We start from the raw sequence: 26,083 nt of genomic DNA, 5'->3' as shown, positions 1-26,083 counted from the left end.
ACAGTGCTGTCATGAGCACACACCATCTGTTGGTAAAGTAGTAAGATAACTGGAAATGATCAGTCTGAAATCCGCAGAGCTGATTACTTCACATCTGTTGCTTCTTCACATTATTTGCTTCATTGCAGGTAAAAACCCCCACCACCAAATATATTGACTTAACTATGGGGAAAAGAATGTACAGAGTATAGAATAGGCAGTCAGTTATTGGGTTATTTCACGCTTTCATTTTTCTTAAGGAATTTGATGTGGTAGTATTTGATCATTGATAAAATAGTTTATTTGAATTCCCATGCTTATTTGCCAGTTCGGCTTTATTCCGTGCGTAAAGAGCAAGGCTCTGTCTCTAAGTACTGGTCTGCCAGACATGTTATATATGAAAAAAATATTCTGGAAAGGGAAACAACAAGTAAAGAAGGCATGTGTATGGTTCTAGAAAATGTGGGAATGCTTTTCTCCACGGTTTTTCCAATATAGTATTTTAAGTACTGAGTGTTAGAGATTTGTTTATTTGACAATTTCAGAAATATTAAAAGCTCTGTGATCGTAGTTTGCACTTGTGAGAGCTTTAACTCTGCTAAGTTATGAATAAGGTCAGTTACTTTACATGCTATATGTACCATTATTGTAGTTGTTCATAGTCAAATTTTACTGTTTTGCTTCTTTTTATCCTCCAAGAAGCACCCTTGTCAGTGTTGTATTGTAACTCCATTTTGAGAGTGAATGTTTATAAGATGATGAGGCTTTCAACTTTCATTTTACGTTGGTAAACAATTATGACATGTTTTTTTTTTAAATGTTGCTTTGCTGAATTTCTTTGCCTTGAAAACCACACTTAAACCTGGTTAGCCCTTGTGATGTTATTGCGTATTATTTATAAAATAGGGCAAAGTTCTTTAATCTTTCTGTTCAATCCTCCTGCATCTCTTACTTATACAGTGGTTTAAATATCAGAAGAGGATTGCTTGTAAGATTTAATGCATAAAATGGTACAAATGCACAAAATTAGTAGTTCTATTGAATTCATTGAGACTTTTGTACCAGCCTTTTAATCTAATAGTTGTAAATAAAAGTAGCACTAAGTAGTAGGAATTCACTTTGTTGTAATTCTTTTCTCTTATAGTGAAGAGGTCTGTATTTTGTCCGCGTCTGGCACAGCAGCTGTACTGAACCCTAGGTTTCTTCAGGATGGCACCATGGAAGGCTGTTTGGAACAAAGGTTGTCTTGGCAGCCTGGCTTCTTTTCCATAGGGTCAGAGAAGGGAGAGGTTGATTTTTTTCCTCAGAGCCAAGATAGTTCTTCTCTATTAGGGTAGGTTACAGTGTTACAGTGCAGGATGCGGGACCAACCACTTTACTGCTTTTCACTAACAACAACAACAACAGAAGTAATGGAACTCTGCACCAAATTAGATATTCTGTTTTTGTTTCTAACAGTCTGACTAAGGTAACACATTTGACTACTAACCACAGATCATAACTCAGTTTTTTTCTTTGCCACTCTTCAGGTATCTTTCTTAACTTTATATCACACTATAAAAAATGACAGATGTATGATAAATTACATAAGCCAAAACCTGCTGTGGCTGTAATATGTATATATATGCTCTATGTATACTATTTAAGAGCTGTATGGGAGGTAAAGTAGCTTGGTTGTAAAACAAAGATGGTGCCAAATTTTTACAAAAGATGTATATTTTACTTGACGTTTATGAACAAAATCATGAAACTGAAGAAAAAACATGAAGTTGCCCTTTGTTTCTGCTCTTGCAAATAAAATCTGCAGAATGAGTGTTGACAAACAGTTATTTTTGGGAAAAAATTAGTAGATTAACTAATGCATGTTGGTAATTTATTATGTGTTTGTCATGGTAGTCATCAAATATTTCAAGGGATTATGTGGTCATAAGTAAGGCTATTTACTACACCTTAGCACTTGCGTTGCTTTTTCCATAATAACCCTGCCAACATAGTATTATTTATTATTCTTTTACTTTGTTAGCAGGAGGCCATTATTTTCTTGTGTAGATAGACTTTTGAAAACTGTAGCCAGAACAAAAATATCTGTTTCCATATTCACTATATGATGGAGAGAAAGAAAATGTCACGTTCGTAATAAGAAGAAAATTGCATTTTTATCAAAATATGCCTTTCAGTGCTACTAAGAGTCTTGTCATAGATTAGAAGTGCCAAAGGAAGGTAAAACAACTAAACAGACAAAGCCCATGTTTGAGACAAAATATATTTGCCCAAGACTGTGATAACTAATGTTCCAAATCTGTCAGATTTGCTTAAGCATCTCTTCAGAATTCACTGGGAAGAATTGCTTATGTGAAACAGAATAAATTTGAAGTGATGCAGTTAGCCTGTGCTTTCCTTGTTCATATTCTGTAGTGGTCATTTCTGGATATTTCTTTTGTGGGAGTTGGACTAAGTGTTCTAAGTGAATAACAAGTTTTACCTAATACCTTGTTTTAGGAAATAATCTTCCCATTCTTCTTACAGTGTTAATATATATTGTGCTGCTTACAATGGGATGGTTGGTTTGTTGTTTATGTTCTGCTTATTAGGTTTGTGTATTTTTTTGCACACAATCCATGTAAAAGAGACTTTTTGTTGTATTTGGTACAGCAAAATTCTCTGTACAACTGTTGTACCATGGATTACATTTAGAAATCATAATGCCTAAAGTCAGCTCAGTCATGTTTTAGGTTTATGTAAATCATTGATCATTTGTATGTACTTTTTCTTGATCCCTGCATAACAAGTTTCAATGCAAGTTTTATTTATAGCATTTTAGCTAATAGCGTGCATCCTTATTTTGTTCTAATTCATAAAATTCAATACTTGATACATTGTTATAATGGAGCAGAGTATAGCTGCAGCGTATGATTTAAATAGGTATCTGTAGGTGTTTACACATGTGCATGTATTGATCATTGTTAATGAGATGCAGATGTTTTAAGTATGTTTTCCGTAATGTATTTTTAGGATTGAAGAAGCTTCACCACCAGGTTGTGGATTTTGCCATATACCATACGATGAACTGAACATGCCATTCCCTGCTCACCTCACTTACTGTTACAACTGCAGGAAGCAAAAAGTTCCTGATGTCCTTTTCACCACAATTGATCTTCCTGTAGAGGCAATAGTTATTGGGAAGGGATGTCTTATTCAAGCCAGGTATCTATCAAAATGTTTTCTTGGTGAAGTTTTGGAGATCTTTGAAAGAATTCCTGTTGCTAAAATCCAGTATGTCATCAAACCATAAATTTTTATGTTGAATTGCTAGGAGTTAATGACAGTGTATTAGGGGTACAGGAGGAGGAGGACAGCCATCTCCTCCCCTTGTGTTATGTGTCATGTCTATTGATGGACATCTGGTAACTTATCCATGTTGATGGATGTTTGCTAAATGTTCTGCCTTTTTTTTTTTTTTTTCTGCCTATGGGAATTGCTGTGTTTTGTCTGCCTGGATATAAGAGTTCTCATGCTTTAACTTGCTATTTGGGACTGCTAATGTGGTCAGATACAGCTATTGTACCGAAAACTCAATGAACTGTTTAAGTCAGTTGTGTTATCTGTGCTGATAACACCTGCCCTGTGAAGAGAAGCTGTGGGTGCTAGACTTTTTTGGACTGGAGAAAGGATTCAGGGCGAACTAATAGCAGCCTGCCAGTACTTATAAGAAGGTTATGGAGCATATGTAGCCAGGGTCGTCACAGTGCTGTACAGTGGGAGAATGATAGACAGTGGGCCTAAGTTGAAGTAAGAAAGATTCAGAGTTGATACAAGGAAGAACTAGTTATCTATGAAGACAATCAGGCAGTGGAGCAGATTGCCTAGGAGGTTGTGCAGTTTCCATCTTTGGAAACTTTTCAAGATCCAACTGGATAAAGCCCTGAGCATCCTGGTCCGAACCCAGAGTTGGCTCTGCTTTCTCTGTACCGGGTTGGACTGGAGACCTCCCGAAGTCTCTTCTCACCTGAGTTCTTGGTGTGTTTGTTTTTTTTTTTTTTTTTTTTTTTTTATGATTCTATCATTATCATTCTTTGACTGCTGCTAGAGCAGAATTACTGGAGGTACTGTAGAGATGTGTTCTGGGCTCCTCCTTTGGTATTTTCTGTATTACTCAACTCTGTGTTCAGTACCACTGTGGAAATTGACTTTTAGTATCACACAGTGGTCTCCAATCTGTCTCCGGAGCACTTGCAGATGTCCCATTTTATCTAAAATGATTCCTCAGGCATTCCCACTCCCCAAAAAGAATGAAAAAAGAAGAAGACCTGAAGCTATAGTTAGAAAGATTTTTGAGGTGAACTTGTTACGATTGGGTGAATTACTGTGTTTTCCTGGTCATGTAATAAATGAGGTCCTTAGAAGAAGTGTTGTCTGTTCATATCACTAAAACGTATCATTTTCATGTGTTCTTTCTGAATGAAGATTTTTGAGTGAAAGTTGGCAATCATCACTCCAGTATGAGGTTTGAATTTCAGCTTATGGGACTAAATCCAGAGAGTGGAATATAACTAACATAATATAGACAGAGATGGGATTTCTGTGCTCTTTCTTTTATTCTTTTAATATAAATATTTTTGGTCTGGTTAATGCTTGAGCTGTGAAGGCACGCTGTTTTTTCTTTATTCCAAAGTGTGCCTTGAATAACTGTATTAGTAGGAATTTTAAAAGTTCTACCGGTAGTGTAGTTTCCTGTTCTTGTGCCTGAAGTTTTTAAGAGGTTTGCAGCAACAGAAATTGGTGTTTGCATTTGGGATCTTAACTAGAAGAAAAGCTGAAAACACAAATTTTCAGGTAAGGCAGTCTAAAGGAGTTCTTGTAAAGAACTGACATTTTTATTTTACAGTTGCAGCAATGTAGAAGAATACACCTCATCAGTTCTGAGGCTCAATTGAAAAGGGCTGACGTAACTGTCCTTTGAAATAATCTATTTTTGTGAGGAGGTGTTTAACAAATACCAGACAACTTGTGATAGCAAAGAAATTCTGTTTGGTCTTCAGTATTTGCTTTGACAGAAGTGAGCAGGGCAAATTTTTAAGGATCACTGCTGTATGATAGGAGCGTTAATATATTTAGCCAAACATCTAGTAGATGGTTGTCTGGAATCTGTAGAAAACTTCTTTACATTGTGTAGTTATTTGGTGCTGTCAGCCTATTATGATAAAACCCCCATGTGATGCATGTTGTTTCTGTCTGATTGCAGTCCTTAAGCGTGTTTTAAGAAAGGAGGCTTGCTTTCTTTCATTGACTTCACTCAGTGATTTACAAAAATACAGTATTTGTAATTTTTGTATTCTGCTCTGATAGGGAATATTTTTGAATGTTTGTGAAGGTTATGTATTGTTCTGTTTTAAATTCCCATCTTCCTGATGGGAATTTAGTATTTTACAGGATTTTAAAATACATTAAAAAGAAACTCTTTGTATTAGGTTATAGAATGAGGGGAAAAAATCAAAATACCCTGTGATCACTTTCAGTCTTCAGCAGTCCATTAAAACTGTTTATCTGCTGATGTCATGTACTGTTTTATATTGTCAGGTTGTGCCGTCTAAAGAAGAAAGCTCAAGCTGAAGCAAATGCGACATCTATCAGTAATCTTTTGCCATTTATGGAATATGAAGTGCACACACAACTGATGAATAAACTTAAGCTGAGAGGAATGAACGCTCTGTTTGGGCTGAGAATTCAGATCACTGTGGGTGAAAATATGCTAATGGGGTTGGCAGTAAGTACAGTCTTAATCTCAGATTCTTTCGCTTTCTTACAGTATTTTTTCAGGACAGAAAGACATACAAGTGTTGTGGAATTCAGAGTAACTAGAGATATTAAAATGTCATTTTAAGAATAAATGAAGTGAGAAAAGGCATGAATGAGGTGTCTAATTGCTGACAAATTAGGACAGACTATCTTTCAGCACCAGAAAATGTAGATTCAAGTATCTTGCAAATCTGTTAAAAGACAAGTTTATTAGAAAGGGAGGAAAAGAAACTTTAAGTGGCTTAATAGCATAAATTATAGAAAAATGATTGTGTTCTTAAAGGCCCTGTCAAAGAGACCCCTGTTTCTCAAATTGCATTACAGTTCCATGACAAATAAGGTCAAGTTTCTCAATAAATCTTTTTGGTTAGTTGCCAACAAAAGAAAGGTCTGTTGCCTCTTCTTTGGCGGTGCTGAAGAAATAGATGATAACTTGGAAGTGTCTTAGAGATAGTAAAAAAAAATGTTCGTTAACAATATTTTCTAACCTCATTCTGTCAGGTGGGGTTGGAATAGTGAAGTATGCTCCTTCTTCCAGCATCAGTATAAGAGGATGCTTGGGTAATGTTGACAAGCTTGAATGTTTTTTTTTTTTTTTTTTTGTCTGAGCTGATGATCTGTTTTCTGTAAATAGAAATAGGATTGTCACAACTTACAGTGATACTGTAAATGGTTTGGCCGAGTTTTAAATCCTTGAAGCCATCACTTGCCTTTGCAAAATAGACTAGGGCAGAGGTTTTAATTCATACTTTGCTTGGAACTTTTAGGTAAGTGAAGAGCTCTGATGTGGAAGAGACCCATGAAAAGGAGAGAATTTATTAAAAGGATAGTGGGGGTTTTTTCCCATAAGTGAACAGCGGAGTGAGATCCATTTATTATGGGAAGAGGACAGGCTGTAATGTGCACATCACAATCCTGTCTGTTATAGCATAAGCATTATGGAAAACTTGATATGAAAATATTAGAAGGACATGTTTTTGTAATTGTCACTTTTCTTAATGACTTTTAAAAGTCTGCAACAGGTGTGTACCTAGCAGCTTTGCCAACACCTGGTGGTATTCAGATTGCTGGGAAGACTCCAAATGATGGCACCTATGAGCAGCATATATCTCACATGCAAAAGAAAATAAATGATACGATAGCAAAAAACAAGGAACTTTATGAGATTAATCCTCCAGTAAGTAAAGCTTTTATATTCTTAAAAATAAAACATTCTGAGTCAAACAAATATACACCATGTATATCCATGAATTCTTATTGACTGAATCATTCAGAACATAAGTTGTGTTTTAATAGAGATTCTAGATTCTTTTCACTGTATTTTGGGAACCTGTTGGAATTTTCAGATCTCTTAAGCCACATATCAATCATTTTGTACTTATTTTAGATTTATTTCTCAGTAAAATTTTCAGAATGCACTGATTCTTGGAACTGTTATCAAATTGCTTGTAAGTGAAGTTACTTCTAAGCTACATAGAACAACTGTTGATTTTTATATCCTTTTTAGGAGCTACCTGAAGAAGTCATTGGGTCTCCCATTCCAGAGCCAAGACAACGTTCCAGGTTATTAAGATCTCAGTCGGAAAGCTCTGATGAAGTTACAGAGCTAGACCTTTCACATGGGAAAAAGGATGCTTTTGTCTTGGAGGTGATAAATATTTTCAGTACTCATTTTCATACTTCTTCTTAAATATAGATTAAAAGAATGGAGAAAAGTTTTCTTACTTATCTCCAAAGACAGTTCTTAAATTGTATATAATTTTTTCCATTTTGTATCAGTAAAAAAATGTATTGGATTTTGCATTGTTTCTCTTTTTCTTACTCTGTTTGCTTAAAGCATAGCTATATTATGCCTAGGGACATATCTGAAAAAAGATTGCCCTGCTATTCATGAACATGTAGCAATGTCTAGAATAGTAACTAAGAGCTGTTAAGAGATGTAAGAGATGCCCTTCTGCCTACTTCAAGTAGCTGTCATGACTGATCCAAAACATAAATTTTTGTATACATTAAGGTTCTGTGTTGTCACACTTCATATTTAGCAAAGAAAAAGCTCGTATATTCTTCCTGTTTCAAAGCTTTTAGTGTTGTAGTTGGATATTCAGAATTATTATTTTCCAGAACGGGTAGTATTCAAAGCATTCAAAAAAACACAAGTGTCAAGAGAGCCCATAAAAGAAGACTTTGCTTTTCTAAATTTCAGCTGATGCTTTTCAGAGTTAAAGAATTTACAACTTCAGAGAACACTTTCTAATTCTTTCTACAGCTACAACTAGAAACAAGTACAACACCTGTAGATAAAGAACATAGATTTCTTTGACCTCTTTATTCACTAAAATTCACAGATGTGATTTTAACATTGTACAGTTTGAAGGAAAGGAGACAAGTACTAAAGAAGGCTAGAGTTTTGATCATCTTCTTGTAGATGCAGGTATTACAAATACCTGTCCTAGACTAAGAAAAAGGAAACAATTTAATTAAATTAGAGCCTGTAATTGCAGCATAAGGTATGTTCAAGACTTTCCTTTATGTTACTCTTCACAAATCACTGTTTTCATAGAAAATAATCTGGAAGAAAGGTTGTAGATAGGGACAATGAGAGAGTGCTGTAACAGCAGTTTGTTTGAAAACAGAGGTAAGAAAGGAGAGTGAAAAAAATAACAGGTTGGGAGGGGTTGGTGTAATAAATTGAGATTGGTTGGTCCTTCTGCTCTTTGAGTACATTTTTGCTCTCCAGTGCATTACAGGTATACTAGTATCAAAGTAAGTAAATTGGGAAGTCGCTAGAAGTAACTTTGATGCTAGTTAACTCTTGCTTTAAAAAGAAATGAGGTCAGTTTTCATCAAGTATTTTTTGCAGCTGGTCTTAACAGGTTTTTGTTTTAATATCATCAGCTGTGTAGACTGACGGGATTGGAATTGTATCTTCAAAACAAAAGTTATGATAGATGCCGAGGCACTGTATTGAAATGCATGAGCCGATCAGAAAATACTTTGATAAATGCAAAAAGGGGTCGAATGCCTTTGTAAAAAAGAGAGGGTTGTGTAAGGCACAAAAAACCCCCAACCCAAAGACTGTTTTACTGCAAGAGACCCTGTGGCCAAGTTATGAAAAATACCAGAAAAACATAAGCCCAGCCTCCATTTCACTTCTAAAGGCTGTCAAATAAATGAGAGAGAGAATAATAAAAGCTCATCATACTTCTGTCCTGTTGCCTCCTAAAGAAGCTTGATACATTATAAGCAAGGATCCAATAATTGAGGACTGCATTATATAGTGCAAGCAGTGTTCAGCTCTTGTTTTTGTAGTTTTGGAGAATTCTTCCTTCTACCTTGTTTATTAACTGTAGTATATGCACTTGGGGATAGGAGGAGATCCCCATGTGGAAGGGAGAAATGTAAGTACACTGTAGTGTACCATATAATACATTATAAATGGTGATAAAGTTAGCAAGAAAGATGTGATGTTTAAGGACTGTCATTTACTGGTTTACATTATGTGAATGTGTTGGTCCTAGAATATGCATTCCTGTGTTTTGGTAGTTCAATCTTTATTTATATAAAAAAGGACTTTTAATCTGTGGAACCACTTACTACTGTCTTTGTTGAGAAATTGGGTATCAGAAACAATATTCCAGGAGCTTTAGTGAAGCTCCTGACTCTGACCTTTCAAGAGTAAAATCATTGTTCACTGGGAATATCTAAGTAAAAGTGGTAAAAAATTCTCTGTGGTGAGGAAATGCTAAAAGATGCTGGGAAAGCAGTCATGGCTGTCTATATTTTTTTCTGGGGGCCGGGGGGAGAAGACTCCTCCTCTTACTTTGGGAGGAAGGAGGAGAAACAATACCTGGCAGAGAGCCCTTAATACTGGAGTGAAAATATAAACAATTTTCAAAATACTTGATTAGAAAATGTTGGAAGTTAAACATGGATCTCTTGCTGATCAGTAAGGCAGAATGAACCTAAAGACACAACACAAATACTTACAGAAGTTAGCAGGGCAGCTGTCCTCTCAGTCTGATCTAACATAACAAAAGTCTTTGAAGACTGGATGGAGTAGAGTTTATTTGGATAGGAAAAACTAATACTAAGCAAGGTTTTTAAAGTCCTGGAAAGATTTGTATGTGTCATTGGAATAGGCAGAGAATGATCACATCAGTATAATACAGACCTTATGAGAGCTCTAGTAGGCAAAGGTCCTTAGCTGGAAAAAATTATAAGTTGTTGTCTGGAACCTTGTTCAGCATTTTAAACTGTTCAAAAAATTCTCTTTTTTATCGTTCTGGTGTTACGTACTGCAGTTTCTGTGTGTTCTGTGCACATTGCTTTATTTTTAATACAGTTTAATTAAGTGAACTATTTTTCAAGTGTTAAGCATATCATAGGCTGCTAGTTAAGATTCAGAGGTCTGGTTGATGGAATAATTTTTTAAAATCTAAACTTAGCTGCCAGATATAGATCTCTTGATGCAAAGCTTTTACATCTTTCTGAGACTTATGACTGGAACAGCAACCTGATTTTTCTCAATTATTCCTTTTTCCAGATTGATGATACAGATGCAATGGAAGACGTACATTCTTTACTGACAGATGTTCCACCACCTTCAGGTACAGTTGAAGCCACATTTTTCCTATTTATGCTGTAGGCTGTGCAAAATGACAAAATAGAACTGGCTTTATTTAAAAAAAAAAAAAGCTCAAGAGTAACAGTGAAAACGTTCTTGAAGTGTTTGAAGTGTTTAGCTTGTCAGATATACACGTGAAAAAGAAGTCATTAAGCCTTTTATCAGGATTGTTGCTTATTGAAAGCTGAGGTAAACACAGTATTTGTGTGGCATTTTGTAGCTCACTGATACGTAAGGTTGTTGAAAAATTGCTGTTTCTTTGTTTGGGTATAACAATTGGATCTTTTCTACTACTATAGCAGTTTCTGAATGTTTTTAGACTGAATGGTAGGTTTGAGGGTCAATGAAAGTAGAAGTACAGACAACAGAATGGTCTTTAAGTATTTGTAACCATATAATGTGACATATTGGTGTTATAATCCAAAAATGTTATCTAAAGTGAGCAATTTGCCCTTCCAGCACTCCAGTCCAACAAGTGCATTTGTATTTTCCTTGCTTTGTGATTCTGCCATATTGTCAATTTAAGTCTTTGTGTTCACTGCATTTGTAGTCTTTGCTGTTAAAAAGGCAAAGTCTAAAATGTTTTGGAATTCTTAAATCATCCACAGCATTTTTGTCCAAGTCAGTATTGGTCATTTTCTGTAGAAGGCGGTAAAGTAAAATAATAGAAATAGAGTAGTTTCTAATTATCTCAGTGTTTCTTTTATAGATGTATTCTTAAAAAATGTTGCAACTTGAGAATGTAAAACTGATTAAAGCGAATAATTTTCAAAATTCAGTCACGAGACTTGAAATCAATATCATCAAATCACTTTGCAGTATGAATACAAATGTTGGGACTGCATTGCTTGCAATAGAGATGTCCATTAAGTTGTCTGCGCTTAAAAATTATTTAAGAACCCAACATAGGGGGGTGTGTACTGAATCCCTCAATGTTTACTTGCTGATAGGGATCAGATGAGAATGAGCACTGCATTAATGTAAGAGCGAGGGGGGGAGGGGGGGAATACCCCACAGAATAGCATGCAAGCAGTTCATAGTTCAACAGCATCCTGAAAGAAAGTTACTGTCTTGTAAACAATAGCCTTTGACAAACTCTTCTGTGCATTTGGCTATTTGCATTTTGAGTCCGTGCGCATCTTCAGTGTTCGTAGAATTTTGCATCAGGATCTGTACCCTTAGAAGAGCCAGCTTCTTTTGTTTGGTGTGGATCAGCCACTTTTTCCTTTTTCTTATATTGGGAAGAATAGTGAGTCATTGCTTTGTATCAGTCTTCTTTGTGCTATTTGCTTTTTATAACTTTCCTTACCCTGCTGTTTAGTCATTATACTTTTTTCTTTCTTTGTCTTTTGAAGTCTTTGTTAGTAAGTGCTACGTATTTGCACTCAGTCTCTAGGTAGTATCTTTAAAGCATCTCTAAGCTGTCTGTCAAAGGTTAGCTTTTTAGCTTTTCCTGTCACACCTTTTTAATAAGTTTCCTTATTATTCGTACGTAGTTTGTCTCTTAGAAGCTAGGCTGAGCAGTAGTGGAATTTGGGTGTTTACCCATTCTGCAAGAATGCTGAAGTGTATCTTGATCGGAGCTAAGAAACTTCTTTGAATGGTTGTTCCTGCTGAGGACCAAGTAGTCAAGAGTTTTCTTGTTTTGTGGGTTCCACAAGGAGTGCTTCCATGAAGCAGTCAGGGACCGTGTCTCACTAATGTCTTAGCATGAGATGACATGAGCTACCCAGTCTCCATTGGGAGCAGCTGTCACTGTTGCATTTCATGCTATTGTAGCCTCTCTCATTTTATCAGGAATAGCGTGGCCAGCAGGAGCAGGGAAGTGATCGTGCCTCTGTACTCAGCACTGGTGAGACCTCACCTCGAGTACTGTGTTCAGTTCTGGGCCCCTCTGTACAAGAGGGACATTGAAGTGCTGGAGCAGGTCCAGAGGAGAGCTACCAGGCTGGGGAGGGGTCTGGAGACCAGGTCATATGAGGAGAGGCTGAGGGAGCTGGGCGTGTTTAGCTTGGAGGAGAGGAGGCTGAGGGGAGACCTCATTGCCCTCTACAACTACCTGAAAGGAGGTTGTGGAGAGGTGGGTGTTGGCCTCTTCTCCCAGGTGAATAATGACAGGACCAGAGGAAATGGTCTGAAGTTGTGGCAGGGGAGGTTTAGGTTAGATATCAGGAAGAATTACTTCACTGAAAGAGTGGTCAGGCACTGGAACAGCCTGCCCAGGGAGGTGGTTGAGTCACCATCCCTAGAGGTATTTAAGAAATGTCTAGATTTGGCACTTCAGGGCATGCTCTAGTGGCGGAGATTGTAGGGGTTGGGTTTTTTGGTTTTGGTTTGGTTTGTTGGTTTTTTTTTTTTTTTTTTGTGTGTGTGTGTATGGTTGGACTCGATGATCTCAAAGGTCCTTTCCAACCATGAAGATTCTATGATTCTATGTTCCTCAGCATGATGACGTTTCTGGCCTTGCTTTTTGGGGGTTGAAGAAATATTCAGAATAAGAATTCTGTAGTGAATTAGAATTTTAGAGTTCCATCTTTCCTATCCATTTTTTCACTGCAGTATGAATAACAGAAAGCATGTGTTTCTTTTCTATGTTACACTGTATTCTTCAGATGCTACGTTTGTTTTTTGAATGTTGGTCTTATTTCTGGTGTATTATTGAATATTCAAAAACACATGAGGGGAAAATACTTGCAAAACATTAAGTAAGGTCATATATGTTTTTTTTTAAAGTATTTTTGTATTTCAGTGTGCAACATAGATTTCCCCCAATATTTTCTTTACAGGTTTTTACAGTTGCAACACAGAAATTATGCCTGGTATAAATAACTGGACACCAGAAATTCAAGTAAGGTTATTCAAAGAAAATTAACACTTTATTTTCCAAGTTGTGTTGAATTATGCTGTAGTAATTTAAATATATATTAGAGGTAACTAATTTTTAAAGATAAATTAAAAGGATACTCTTGTGTTAGAAATAAAAGTAGTATTTTGGTAAGAAAAATAGGATATGAGAACCTGTTTCTTTGTGGGGTTTCTTTTTAATGCTGTTATGTAAAGGAGAACCTGATACAAAACCCACAAAAATTAGAAAATAATTACAGTAAATATGAATTTTAAGGTTTTGGGCATTCTTAAGAGCTCGGCTAGGTTTTGAAGCCTGTTAAACAAATTGTTGGCTGTTACTTAGCGTGAGATACTGAATATGATACCATTAACAGCTTAAGATAAATAAGAATTAGATAAAGCCAACCCAGTGAGTAGAGAAAAATTCCACTTATTATTAAGTTTAAACATTTTGGTCATGTTTGTACAACACAATTTAGTCTTACATAGAGAGTTTAAACAGATCTAATTGAGTTTTTATATCTAATTTGCACAATGCAAGACTCTGCTTTGCAGATGCACAGCTCAAACCTAAAAACAATATAACTGTACCAGCAGCATGCTCTCAGGTTGATGGGCTTGCCTGTGGTTTTGTATGTGACATTCCATTATTGTGTACATTATTGTACACAATTAACATAAAATTTTCAACAGCAGTTAACAGAATATGTAGCAAGTAGAATGACTTCTTTATGAAGGAAGCGAAAAGAATGCAGAATATTTCATATCTTTCTTAATCACTTGTTCATATACTCGTATACATTAGTTCACAGAAAATTTGCCCTTTTGTTTGTAACATTTCATGAGTAATAAGCACTTTACTTGACTTACTGTTGCTACAGTTTTTTTCCTTTTCTTTCAGTGCCTCTCCCTGTCCTTTCCCCCCTCCCTCTCCTTGCATTATTTCCCTTCTTTATGAATTTGTTCTGTTTTTAATATAACATGCAGGCATATATTGAAAAAAAAAAAAAAGTGTGTTTCTTTCTAATTCAGATGTTCACAGCAGTAAGAGTATCCAGATTAAGCAACATTAACCTAACAAATCAAACCCTTAATAAGAACTTTAACGATCTCTGTGAGAATCTGTTGAAGGTAAGAATCCCATTTCAAACATTTTTCGAATTGTTCAAATGGAAGCAAAATAAAATCAGGCTATACTGAAAATGTTGTTTTCTTCATAATTACTTTTCGGAATTAGACTACAAAGTGTGTAGATTCAGCCTTCTTAGTATAGTAAGGATTTCCAAAGCTTTTTGATTCCGCATGAGTCATTTGACTGGTAGTGTACTCTAGAAATGGAGATATCACAGAATCATAGAATGGTTCAGGTTGGAAGGGACCTTAAAGATCATCTAGTTACAACCCCCCTGCCCTGGGCAGGGACACCTCCCACTAGACCAGGCTGCTCAAAGCCCCATCCAGCCTGGCCTTGAACACTTCCAGGGATGGGGCATCCACAACTTCCCTGGGCAACCTGTTGCAGTGTATATAAAGACTGCTACACAGTAGATTGCGTTCTATCCTGACTTTTCACACCTGTAATTCTTCTTCAAGAAAAAATTAATATGATTAGATTATTGTGATTATTGATATGATTAAATTAATACGATTAGATTATTTTTACTATGAAAAGAGTTTTGATCTTTAATTTCTCTGAAATAAACCATACCTTTTTTTTTTTGGAGTAACACAAATAATGTCTTGTATTCAACAGAGCTTGTATTTTAAACTACGATCTATGGTTCCCTGCTGCCTTTGTCATGTAAATTTCACAGTTGCTCTACCAGAGGATGAATTAGTTCAGGTAAGTATGTAGGCATGCCAGTTTTGGCCTTTATTTAACGTTTGCTGCTCAGAGTAAACTAGGCAAGGATTTGATATACTAGTATGTCTGGTGAATTCTGAAGTAAAACTTAAGGCCATAACGTTTGGTGAAGAAAAAGGATTACCTATTGAGTTCACCAGTTTTGAGAATCACGGGACTACATGGCATTTCATGAGTACGGTGCATCTTAATAGTGTGTATCTTTTTAGTTAGATAGGAAACAAAAAGCCCTGACTAGATATCCATTAAAAGGTGTTACCACATACATTACAGGAATATGGCACATTGGTTTTCTAAGTATGCTGTCATTATAATTGACTGATTTTTTTTTTTCTTGCTGTTTCAAGATGATGCAATATACTTCATTATTTCGAAAAATGTTTTCTTTAGAAGTATAGCATCATTCTTGTGTTCAATTAAACATCTCTTTCTCTCTTACCAATACAATGATAATGGGGTTTTACGATTCTTTTTAATGTCAGCTCACCAAGAAAGAGGGAAAGAACTGATGAACAAAATCATGAATGTGGGACAAACACTGTCAGGTGTATGTTCTAACAACGGACTTAAGTATTACCTTTTATGCTCTGTTGTGAAGGGTTTTTAATATGTCTGCTTAGGCGATTTTTTTCCCCCCTATTAATTGTCTATGGAAAAAGCTGTCTTCTTCACAAAGTTATTTTTGCAGATTGCATGAGAGATTAAGTTACCTAATACAGCATATATTTCTGATTTGCAGATTGCAGTCACAGCTGTTGCAATTACATTTGACAAAAACCAAGCATTGCAAGCCAACAAAGCCCCTACAGAAAAATCACAGCAAAGAGGTAAAAGTTGTGAGGCATGTAAAAATAAGAGATAATATTTTTCTTTCCTATATTTTCCTCAGTACCTAATGAGTCTACATCTTAATTTCGGTTACATAGACACATTTTTAAGGGGAGGTTCTATAAAATGATAAAGTTATAACATGGAGTTTTTTAGTGTTCGTATATGTGACTTCCAGCAGGATGAGTTACTTATGAAGACCTAGGTATTTCCTTTATGTAATCAACAAACTTGTAGCATGAAAAAATGTTTGGTGTTTCCTTATCCATGTACCATCTTTCTCTGAGTATTTTTCTCTAAAGAATTAGTGTAACAGATGACGACATTTCCATTTATTTTGAAACATGTGGTATAAGTCATTAGAGAATACTTGTTCTTGTAAGTACCAAATTTTCTCCTTACTTCGAGAAGGCAGAAAATAAATTATTCATAATACTTGGAAAAAACCTTAAAAATCCCCTTAAGTAGGTCAGTAATATTTTTGGAGATCAGTGAAGCATATAGCATTATGTAAGAAATAGAAGAGACTGCTGCAATCTGCGTATGTCATCTTCCTAATGAAGCACCATCTTGCGCTAGAAATCTATGTCTGCAATCTGGATATGGGAATTTAGACAGAACTTTGAAGATACTCCATTCTGAAGAATGGAATTAGGTATTAGAACAGAGCCATATGTTTATAAAACGTTAGTTATACCTTACTTCTTCAACGGTAACAGTAAATTCTTCGTTTTCTTTTAAATGAAATAAATCAAATGTTCCTTTTTGCCATAACATAGAGTTAACTCGGATCCAACTGCAGAATCAAATCTAAAATGCATGATTTGACTTAATGTTTTCTTCCTGTAAATACTAAATCAAATCCAGTTCAAAGGAGCACAAGTTCTGTTCAATTTTGCAGCTGGATTTATAGTCAGACACCTAACAGTTCATACAGAACTGCATCACTATATGCATATGCTGAAAAAATTTGTTTCAGTCAGACCTGACTAAGTGGAATCTGTAGTGCTTATTATTACTGGCAAATCTTATTTTGAGGGTTAATTATCAATTGTGTCTGTTTTCTTTGTTGAAGCATCTACAGACAATGAAGAGCAGCTACAATTTCCATTGGAACTTTGCTCTGATCCCCTTGCTTCTCAACCATTCTCACCAGCTAAAGGTCAGTTAAATGGACAAATGCTAAACTATTGTTTTTTACTGGTCTTGAGTTCTGCTCTTTCACTGTTGCAGTAGCTTTAAAATACCTGTACTTTCACGTGCTTTAAATACTCTTTGATACCTAGGCATAATGGATATATTCACTCCTAAAGTCAAATTTATTGAGGGTCACATAAGATGGGTTGGCTAATCGTTCTGTGTATATTCTCTTGTAGATTTCCTGTAGTTCTTCTATCTTTGCATTTAGAGTATTGAAAATGCTGCAGACCTTTTTGTGTTGGATGTCATTTAACTTAAAGAATTATAAACTACTTAATAATTAGGCTTGCCTCATACTGTGTTGCTTCTGTAAATGGCCCATGTAAAGTAACTCCACGTATCGTCAGCCTCAAATAATTAATCTCACAGTTTTCATGGTGGGAAATACTTTATCTAGGAAATGCTGGTTGTTCAGCTGAGCAAAATTGGATGCAAATTTTTTTTAAGTGAAAAATTTAATTTTACCTGAGAAAAATTTATTTTACCTGAGATACACCTGCATTTCAAGAATGGTTGTCAGAGTTCTTCTATGACTGTATATGCAATTAGGTTGTCATTCATTGAAATTACCTGTCTTTACTTCCTTCTCCATTGTTCGATTATCTACCTGCTAGAATGCCTAGTGATAGGAAATCTAGTATTTGTGAATTATTGTAAATGGTCTTTTACTAAAATGTTAAAGAGCTCCCTCTTTTGCCCATTGCATAAGTTGTATAAAGGAGGGTGTCTACCACATTTACTTGTATTTTCGGAGGTCAGTTTAATTTCAGCAATGATATTCTTACTGCTTAGGGTTTTTTTTATTATTTTTGTGCATTTGTGTGTGTGTTACTTCTAACTGGTCACATTGTTATACTGTTAACATTAATTTTCAAAAAGAGGAGCTATCCAGAAATTTCTGGCTGGTGCCTTTTCACTGTTACTCGACTGTGCTACTTGTCTAATGGGCAATGACCAGTAGAGGGTAGCCTGTTCGCGTAGATCGCTTTTCCTGATGTGCCTCACATTCTATATTGTGCTGTACGTCACTTTAGAGGCTCTCACCTAGCTAATTATTTTGTCTGTCATTTCTTCACAAGTACACTCGAGGCTTCATTGTAGTTACGTTTACTTAGCAGCTTATTTAATATATTGATACTTCCTTTACATACTTTTCTGTAAGGTGGTTATTTTAAAAGTATTTTTATACAACCTTATACAGTAGTGATCTTTGGTAAATGATCATATTGTAATTTGCAAGACAGATTTAGTAAAGTTAATGATTTATACCAATTTATTATGTGCTATCAAAGTACATAGTATAGTATATATAGATTTTTTCCTCATATTTTACTCCCAATTTTTTTATATAAGAAGAAAGCTGTTGTGCTGTACTACACGACTCTGCTCATGTATTATCTGTATGGAATTTATTTTGTCTTACTAGAAGCCCTGGAGGGTGCAAGTTCCCACACAGGTATTCCTGCGACTCAGAGAGGTGAGTTTACTTCATTTAGCCATATGCCAGAACAGAATGAGCATTCTTGGGATATTGGTATACTCTTTTTGGATGTGTTTTAATCCAGGAAGTGTTTACTAGTTAACTGAGAATGCATGCTCTGGTGTGGCTTAATGATATCATAATATTTTGATGTGGTTTTGAATTACGGAAGTCAGATTTGTTAATAGCAACAGTGTGTCTCTGTCAGATATATTGATATCGCTTTATCTGACAGAAAATTAGTTTCCTGAGAGAGAGCTTTTTTGCTTGTCTTAATTTGAAGTTAGCATGTGTTCCTTCCGTTTCTTCAGGATAATGAAGAAACGGTGTTTGCAGAACTTTTTTTTTTTTTTTTTTTTTTTGGATATACGCAAACACCCCTGCAACTAATACCAAAAGTCATAGCAGAAACAACTCTACTTCTCATTGTAATGATAAAGGGGCGGGGGAGTATTGGAGGGGGGATGCTGGGGGAAGTACAGTGTTTTGTGAGGAAAATTCATTTGTGTTTAAAACCAAGGTGTTGTTTCAGCTTGTGACTCTTATCCTCACCACCAAACCTTTTTTTCAGTCTGTACATTAGATATTGATAAAGATAGTCAGGAAGTTTAAATCATGATCAGCAGCTCTTCGTGAGGAAAAGAATAGCAATGAAAATTAAATTTAAACAAGGCTTAAATAAACTTAAAGAAGCCAAACTTAATAGCTAAAATGAGATTAAAAAAAATAATAATAATCTAGCATAAGTCATTAATGACTGTATTTGCATGTTTTTTCAGTGATGAAGTCCCAGTCAGGCAGTTGGTTCACAGCTGGGACATCACCAGAAATCGGTACATTGGTTTGGACAAGTCCAAACCTATACTGTAACTTTTTCTTTAAACACACCTGGAAAGGGATGTTTGTTCTCTCTCAGACACAGATAATTTCTTCCACAAAAGGAGCATTGAGATGAGCAAGAGACATCATCCATATTTTTTTTTCTTTGTTTTTTCTTTTGTTTTTCTGTCTGTGTTTTCAGCAACGTCAATTGATTACAGTTCCTTTGCAGACAGATGCAACAGCTGGATAGAGCTCATTAAACTGAAAGCTCAGACCATAAGGCGCGGATCAATTAAGACAAGTAGGCGGCTGTTTCTACCACGTTATGATAATCTGAGACATATCTCTGATTTCCCAGTGGTGAATAGTGGAGTTCCCTGACCAGCAATAGTACTGCAGATCACATGTAGAATGAATACCTGAGTGCGAAAACTGCCGACATTGTTAATGTCTGTGTAAGCTAATATAGGGTTTATGTACCAGTATCATAAAAAGCAAAATATAGTATTTCTGTTCACTTAGTAAAAATTAGTTATCAATAAATGTGTACGCCTACTAATTATATAACATACACTGCATGGATGTAGGTGTATGTATGATCTTGGAAAATTTTTGGTGAGAAACAGGAAGCAATCACCAAGGTGACAGTCAAGGCAATGGTCACTAAATTAGCAAGTGGTGAGTTATTTTTCAGTAGTTCTTTGGCCACAGGTCTGACTATCTTGCTTAAATTAGCAGAGATTAATATCTGTTTTAACGGAAAATGCTGCACTGGGGAAACACAACAACTTTCACACTTCCTATAATTTGTTCCTCGGGCAAAATACGTATTTCAAAATGTTGGCACTTTTTTCTTTACCTTCACTTTATAACTGATTGTTGTATGTGCCGCTACTCGCCTCAATGTTTTCCTTTGCAGGAATGCCACTCTTCCAAATAAATTCCATTTCAGCTTTTTGTCTCCTTTTGCATGCATTGCATGATAGTTTCCTTTCTCACATGATATGGCTGAGCATCACAGGCAGCTGAATGTTGTCACCAAGCTATTTGGAAACCATAAAGAAGAGTTCTTGTGTTTTGAGAAACCGTAATAGATCTTACTTGATAGTTACTTTCTCTTCTTTTTTCCCATCTTTTCAGCTGCTTCACTTGAGAAAGCAAGTCCATTGGCTGAGGGATACTTAAAGCACCGTTCTGTTCCATCGTGCGCCAATTCTACCGTCTCAGTTGTTAAGATGACACCTCTTTCTTTTCTACCTGGGGCAAAAATAACCAAATATCTTGGGATAATCAACATGTTTTTTATACGAGAAACCACTTCTTTGCGTGAGGTGAGCTGTATAGCAGGGTTTAGCAATTTTTGTTAATAATAATAATAATAATCAAAGGGTAAGTATCTGAAGATGTTTGAGCCGAGGTATGGTACAGCAAGGGAATAGAGATTTTGTCACTTGAGGGTAGGTGCTGAATGGGGAGTAAGTCGCATTGCACTGCTCTTGTCGCAGAGCATATAGAGCTGCTTTGTGTTTGGCAATGTTAGGAAGGGGTTACTTAACCATTGCCACTGTTGTTGAATGTAGATATAACACTAAACCAATGAGTTCTTAAACAGAACTATTTGGAAAAAATAAATCTTTGACTGACAGTGGTAGTTAGGGTCATTTGAACCCAAAACTGAGATTAATTTAAATGCCAAAAAAAAAAAGAATCCATTCTTCTCTCATTTAGCAAGCTCAATGATGAACTTTCACAGTGTATTTGGATTTTAAAATTCATTGGTTAATACAAGCTTTCCCATATGACATATAACTATTATGCTGATTTTTACTATTACATTCTGTGCATTCTCATAACATAGCTCTCTGCGATGAATGTCTAAAAAGCATGCCATACAGCCTGTAACCACACAAGCAGCTTAGAGGGTGTAGCTAGTGATATTCAAACAATGATCCTTGGGCTGGATCTGGACAACAGATCTGACCATGAGCGTAATCCTTCAAGACACGTTACTTACCGTTTTCATGTCCTTTTGGAAAGTAGCTGCATCCTTTTCCTACAATTTCTGGCCACAGAAATAGAACATACCTCTTGCCTGGTTTGTCAGTGCTCTTTCTTGCTAATTACACATTGGTAAAATTACATAGCAGATTTTAAGAAAAATTATCAGCCTTCATAAAATGAGTTGTGAGCTCTCTAGATACAACACCTCCATGAATTTCGGACGGTTGTACAGTTTCTGTGGTACTGTCAGTGTGATATTTCCAGCAGTTAATTTAAATCTATTATCAGCTGCATGGGCTGACTTGCAAACCAGTTCTAATGCTAGTTGCACAGTGTTGCCCTCAGGCTGTAACAGAGTCAAACCAGAGTGGTCATTGTATCCAACTTGAGCAATGTGTTTTGGATTCTACAGAAAAATAATTAGGAGCATTTCTGTTTGTATTGCTTTATGGTTTGCTTATGGTAGTTTACAGAATATTGAAGCCCGATGAACGCTTTCATAAGCTGAAGTATATACCAGATACCGTGCTTCAAAAATTAATGATAATTTTAAGTCCAATTTATCCATTGCTCTTGGGTTTTGCTGTTTACAGGTGTGTATTTCTAATATTTTGTTATCTGTTGTCATCAAATTCTGTACTAGGTTTATAATATTCAGATTTTTTTTTCCCCATCAGTTACTGTAAATTAAAACACTTGGACAAACCCAAAATTTCATGAGGAATGACAAACTTGGACTGAAATTTTGATTTCTGGTGGCAGTTGACTTGATTCATGCTTTATGCCTGGATTGGTGAAATTATACTGGCCTTTTGTTAATTTTCATCCGCAAGATATGTTTCCTAATATCTTTATCAGTCTGTTCAGGGTAGATTATACTTTTTCCAGTAGATAGGAGGGCAGTCCCTATTTGTGAAGTTCAGCTTAGTTAGCTGCCTCTTCTGCCTACCTCTTTCGTTTTCTCCAGTGTCGCGCACACATGTGGGAAGTCTAGTGGTCTTGCCTCTCACTTTCATTTTGAAATGTTCATCGGGATATTCCCTTAGTTTTTTCTGTGGATTTTTATTGTTTTGGTTGGTTGCCTGGTTTTTGTGTGTTGGGTTCCCCACCCCACCCCACCCCCAGCGTAGTTGCTCACATTCTTTATAAAGATTGCCTAGGAAAAAAAAGTGCTTCATTGTTTTCCTTCCCCTCCTTTTGCAGCAATTTAAATTATTTAGCTTGGAACCAAAGAAGTAAAAATGCCCCCCAAGCACCATCAAGTCAAAAAAACTTCACTAAACGGGATGGCTAGAAGTTCTTTTGGGCTTCAAGGGGGGGAAAAAGGCTTGAGTAGCTTGTTTGTCAAGTCTCTGCTATGTCCCTTGCTTACTTTGTATTTTGAGGGATCATTTCTTTAGTGAATGTTGAGAACTAATGACAATCATTAGCATACATGAAGTGGCAGTGACCAAAGGTAGTGGTCACTCCTTACCAGTAATTTCCAAGAAGTCTAAATCTCTTTTAATCCTCAGGAGAAATGATTCTTTATCTGCTTTCTAGTTATCAAAAAAAAATGATCCTTCTTTCATCCTTCCTGATGAAAGAAAAAAGTCGTTATTCAACTGTCATTGGAATATTATATGTTCCTGCAGAGGTATAGGAATGTCTGAGAAATATGAGTGTATGTAATATACTGACTGCCAATAATTCCAGTCACGAATGAATAACCTACTTGTGATTCTTTTCCTGAAACAGTAAGTTTCACTGGTCTGATTTTTAACTGTGACCCATTAAACAGTGAATGACTTTTAAGTTCTGTACAATATACCATTTAGGATTTACTGAAATACTCAGCTGATAAAAATGTAAGAAAAGTATTCAGCATTTTGTAGCTATACCTAATGTAAAATATATATATTTTTTTTTTTTCCATTTTAGGAGGGTGGTGTCAGTGGTTTTCTCCATGCTTTTATTGCTGAAGTATTTGCAATGGTGAGAGCTCATGTTGCAGCTTTAGGGGGGAATGCAGTTGTCTCATACATAATGAAGCAGTGTGTTTTCATGGAAAATCCAAACAAAAATCAGGTAATTTATGATATGAAATACCAGCAGTATTGTGATTAGTATGACACAAATCCACATTTTATGTATTTAAAAAATAGCAACCCTGTAGAGCCATGTCTGCATAACATTTCTGGATCTCTGGTCATAATGTTTGTTTAAAGAAGCCAAGAGCATTCTTGAGCGCCTGAGTTAACACAAAATTATGAATGTGCTTCATAAATAACCAAATGGGTAAAAATACTAAGTTCACTAGAATTAAGTAATTTGCAGGACACAGTTGAATAGTAGTGCTGAACTTACTTAGCTTTTCTGGTGTTGCAATGTTAGGACTTTCATCCTAACCCCACGTAAAAATACCTGAGTAAATAAGTAAATAAACAAAATACCTGCTGTAAAATGCTCCATTTTGGACATAAAGGGACAAAAGTTCATTGGTAAAGATAACAATGGAATGTGGTTGTTTTGGTACATGAAATATGCTCAAAACAGTAGTGAAAGCAAGCGTAGCTAGCTAGATACTTCATTTGCGGTGGTCTTACGAGAATCTGTCTACGTGTTTGATATCACACAATTGAGTGGTTGTGAAAGGAAACACGGCAGAGGTTGCTTCACTAATACATTCTAATAATTTGTCCTTCTCTAATCCCCGTTGACTTTTCTATTATCTATCTAGTTGTATCTAGCAGATATAAGTACACATTAAATACTTTATTATTTCATGTTCGGTAACTGTGTATTGTCTTTTTTTTTTTTTTTCAGGCTCAGTGTTTAATAAATGTCAGTGGCGATGCAGTCATCTTCGTACGTGAATCTGAGTTAGAAATGTTACCAGTACAACCTTCTACAGTTACTTCTCAACCCACAAGTTCTGGAGGAGATGTCACAACGTGAAGACAAAAAAGTGAAATAGTGTCTGCCAAATATAAAGATTATTTAAAATGTGGGAATGTTTAGGTTTGCATCTTCAAAATCAGTATCTCCCCATAACATTAATAGCCAAAATCCAAGCCAATCGCTATACTTCGTCCTTTAACTTTATGTGATAGTCAGGGCAGCATATTGGCAGGTACGCTCTGGTCCCTTTGTTATAATTACATGCCCCTGTGAAATCTAGTCAGCAGGCGAAGCACTGATAGAACGTGTGGATTAAAATAGTAGGCATCGCATGGAACTGTGAAAGGAAACAAAAATTCTGTTGCGTTTTTCAGCTGTTCAACAGGACTGTGATAAGTTGTAATTCAGAACCGTTTCTGAGTTTGCATATTGTGTTAGCTGATTCTCAGCTCGGTTTAAAAAACAAGAAGGGGTTGGGTGGGGGATAACTGAGAAGCCTGTATTAGCAACCCTTGCCGAAGGCACAAGAGATTTGCGTGCAGGCTAAGAAAATGTGGGCTGAAGTCTGAACTCTTAGATCCTAGAGTGTGAAGAGGAAGAAGCAGCACCACCAAAAAGTCACAGTTTGAATTTCTGCACAGTACAAACATTTTTCAACAGCAGTTTGTGAACTGCTGATTTACTTTTTTATTTTTAATTTCTACTATACGGCATATGTTTCAAGGTTTTTTTTGCTGTTTGCTTTTGTTTTTAAAAAGGTGGCAGATCATGGTGCTGTGTTCCTAGTTATCCCCATGGTTAAAAAAACCAACCAAAAACGAACAAAAAGTTCCGAAGTTGTGTTTGGTGCTGTTATAAGAGGTTCGCTTCAATATTGCCAAAACAGATTTTTTTTTTTTTTTTTTTTTTTTTTTTGGTGCAAGATTCTGTGAAAGAATTGCCCTGAGGTTCATTTTCATAAGGCACGATCTCTTGCAAAGGTGACATAAACAGTCCTCCAAAAGTCAGTTATACAGCGGTATACTCCAGCCTCCTTTCTGTTTAACGAGTTGGAAATGCCTGGCTAATTAGAGATTGATGTATATTTGTGATGCTGATTTCTGGAAGCTGGGGGTTTCGGTGTTTGGTTGGGGTTTTTTTGTTTTGTGTGGTTTTTTGGTTTGTTTTTTTTTTTTTTTTTCTTCACAGTACAGTAGCTGGGAAATGAAGGTACCGCAAAGAAAGGAAATTTGTCATTTCCAGTAAATGTCTGAAAGGCAATGATATTTTAGTGTAAAAAATGCAAACTTTGATCTGAAGATGCATTCTTACTTAATTCTGACAATACCATATGTGGAACTTGAACAAACGTGTAAACTTGAATGTAAATACTCTGCTTAGTGTTGAAATTAAGCAATGGCATGAATATTTGTTAAAACTAATTATTTCATTGTAAATGAGCATGAAAATCATTCTTGCACAATAAATTTCTGTATAAAATTTTATGTGTTTTTATATGTGTAATAGTTAAATGTGTATGCTGGATACATATTAAAGATGTCCCACCCCCGTTCTCCTCAGAGGAACATTTTTTTTTTTTTAGTACCGAATGTTTACAACCTGATTATTTAAAATTTGGAGAGTTAATTATCTTTAAAGTGTTTGAATTGGGTGCTTACCAGAACACTTTACGCATACAGCTAATTGTCTTTCTAAATTCTGTAGCTGTTGCAACCAAAGCTGCCATAAATTAAGTTGCCTGTAAATAGTTGCAGCTCTCTTG

The 26,083-nt window shown here is 35.8% G+C and overlaps 1 protein-coding gene across 16 annotated transcripts in view; it reads left to right on the top strand.

Moving 5' to 3' along the window:
• C2CD5 (C2 calcium dependent domain containing 5) overlaps positions 1-25,880 on the top strand; it is a 69,024-nt gene extending 43,144 nt beyond the window's left edge. For 4 of the 16 annotated variants that reach the window (XM_054207133.1, XM_054206785.1, XM_054207477.1 and 1 more), the window contains 16 exons: positions 1,124-1,219; positions 2,992-3,183; positions 5,557-5,743; positions 6,788-6,952; positions 7,283-7,423; positions 10,319-10,382; positions 13,186-13,247; positions 14,279-14,377; positions 15,000-15,089; positions 15,850-15,937; positions 17,014-17,100; positions 18,565-18,615; positions 19,670-19,741; positions 20,581-20,771; positions 23,362-23,508; positions 24,247-25,880. In XM_054207133.1, coding sequence (XP_054063108.1) covers positions 1,124-1,219; positions 2,992-3,183; positions 5,557-5,743; positions 6,788-6,952; positions 7,283-7,423; positions 10,319-10,382; positions 13,186-13,247; positions 14,279-14,377; positions 15,000-15,089; positions 15,850-15,937; positions 17,014-17,100; positions 18,565-18,615; positions 19,670-19,741; positions 20,581-20,771; positions 23,362-23,508; positions 24,247-24,378 — 1,864 coding nt within the window. In that variant the 3' untranslated portion in view covers positions 24,379-25,880. Of the gene's footprint in view, positions 1-1,123; positions 1,313-2,991; positions 3,184-5,556; positions 5,744-6,787; positions 6,953-7,282; positions 7,424-10,318; positions 10,383-13,185; positions 13,248-14,278; positions 14,378-14,999; positions 15,090-15,849; positions 15,938-17,013; positions 17,101-18,564; positions 18,616-19,639; positions 19,742-20,580; positions 20,772-23,361; positions 23,509-24,246 lie in introns of all 16 variants that reach the window. The other 12 variants (XM_054206259.1, XM_054206965.1, XM_054207308.1 and 9 more) reach the window with 8 other exon arrangements.
• The last annotated feature ends 203 nt before the right edge of the window (positions 25,881-26,083 follow it).

The sequence above is a fragment of the Rissa tridactyla genome, chromosome 1, assembly GCF_028500815.1.
Source record: "Rissa tridactyla isolate bRisTri1 chromosome 1, bRisTri1.patW.cur.20221130, whole genome shotgun sequence".
NCBI classification, from domain to species: Eukaryota; Metazoa; Chordata; class Aves; order Charadriiformes; family Laridae; genus Rissa; species Rissa tridactyla.
The sequence above is the reverse complement of the archived record's forward strand: the minus strand, read 5'-3'. Positions and strand labels throughout refer to the sequence as shown.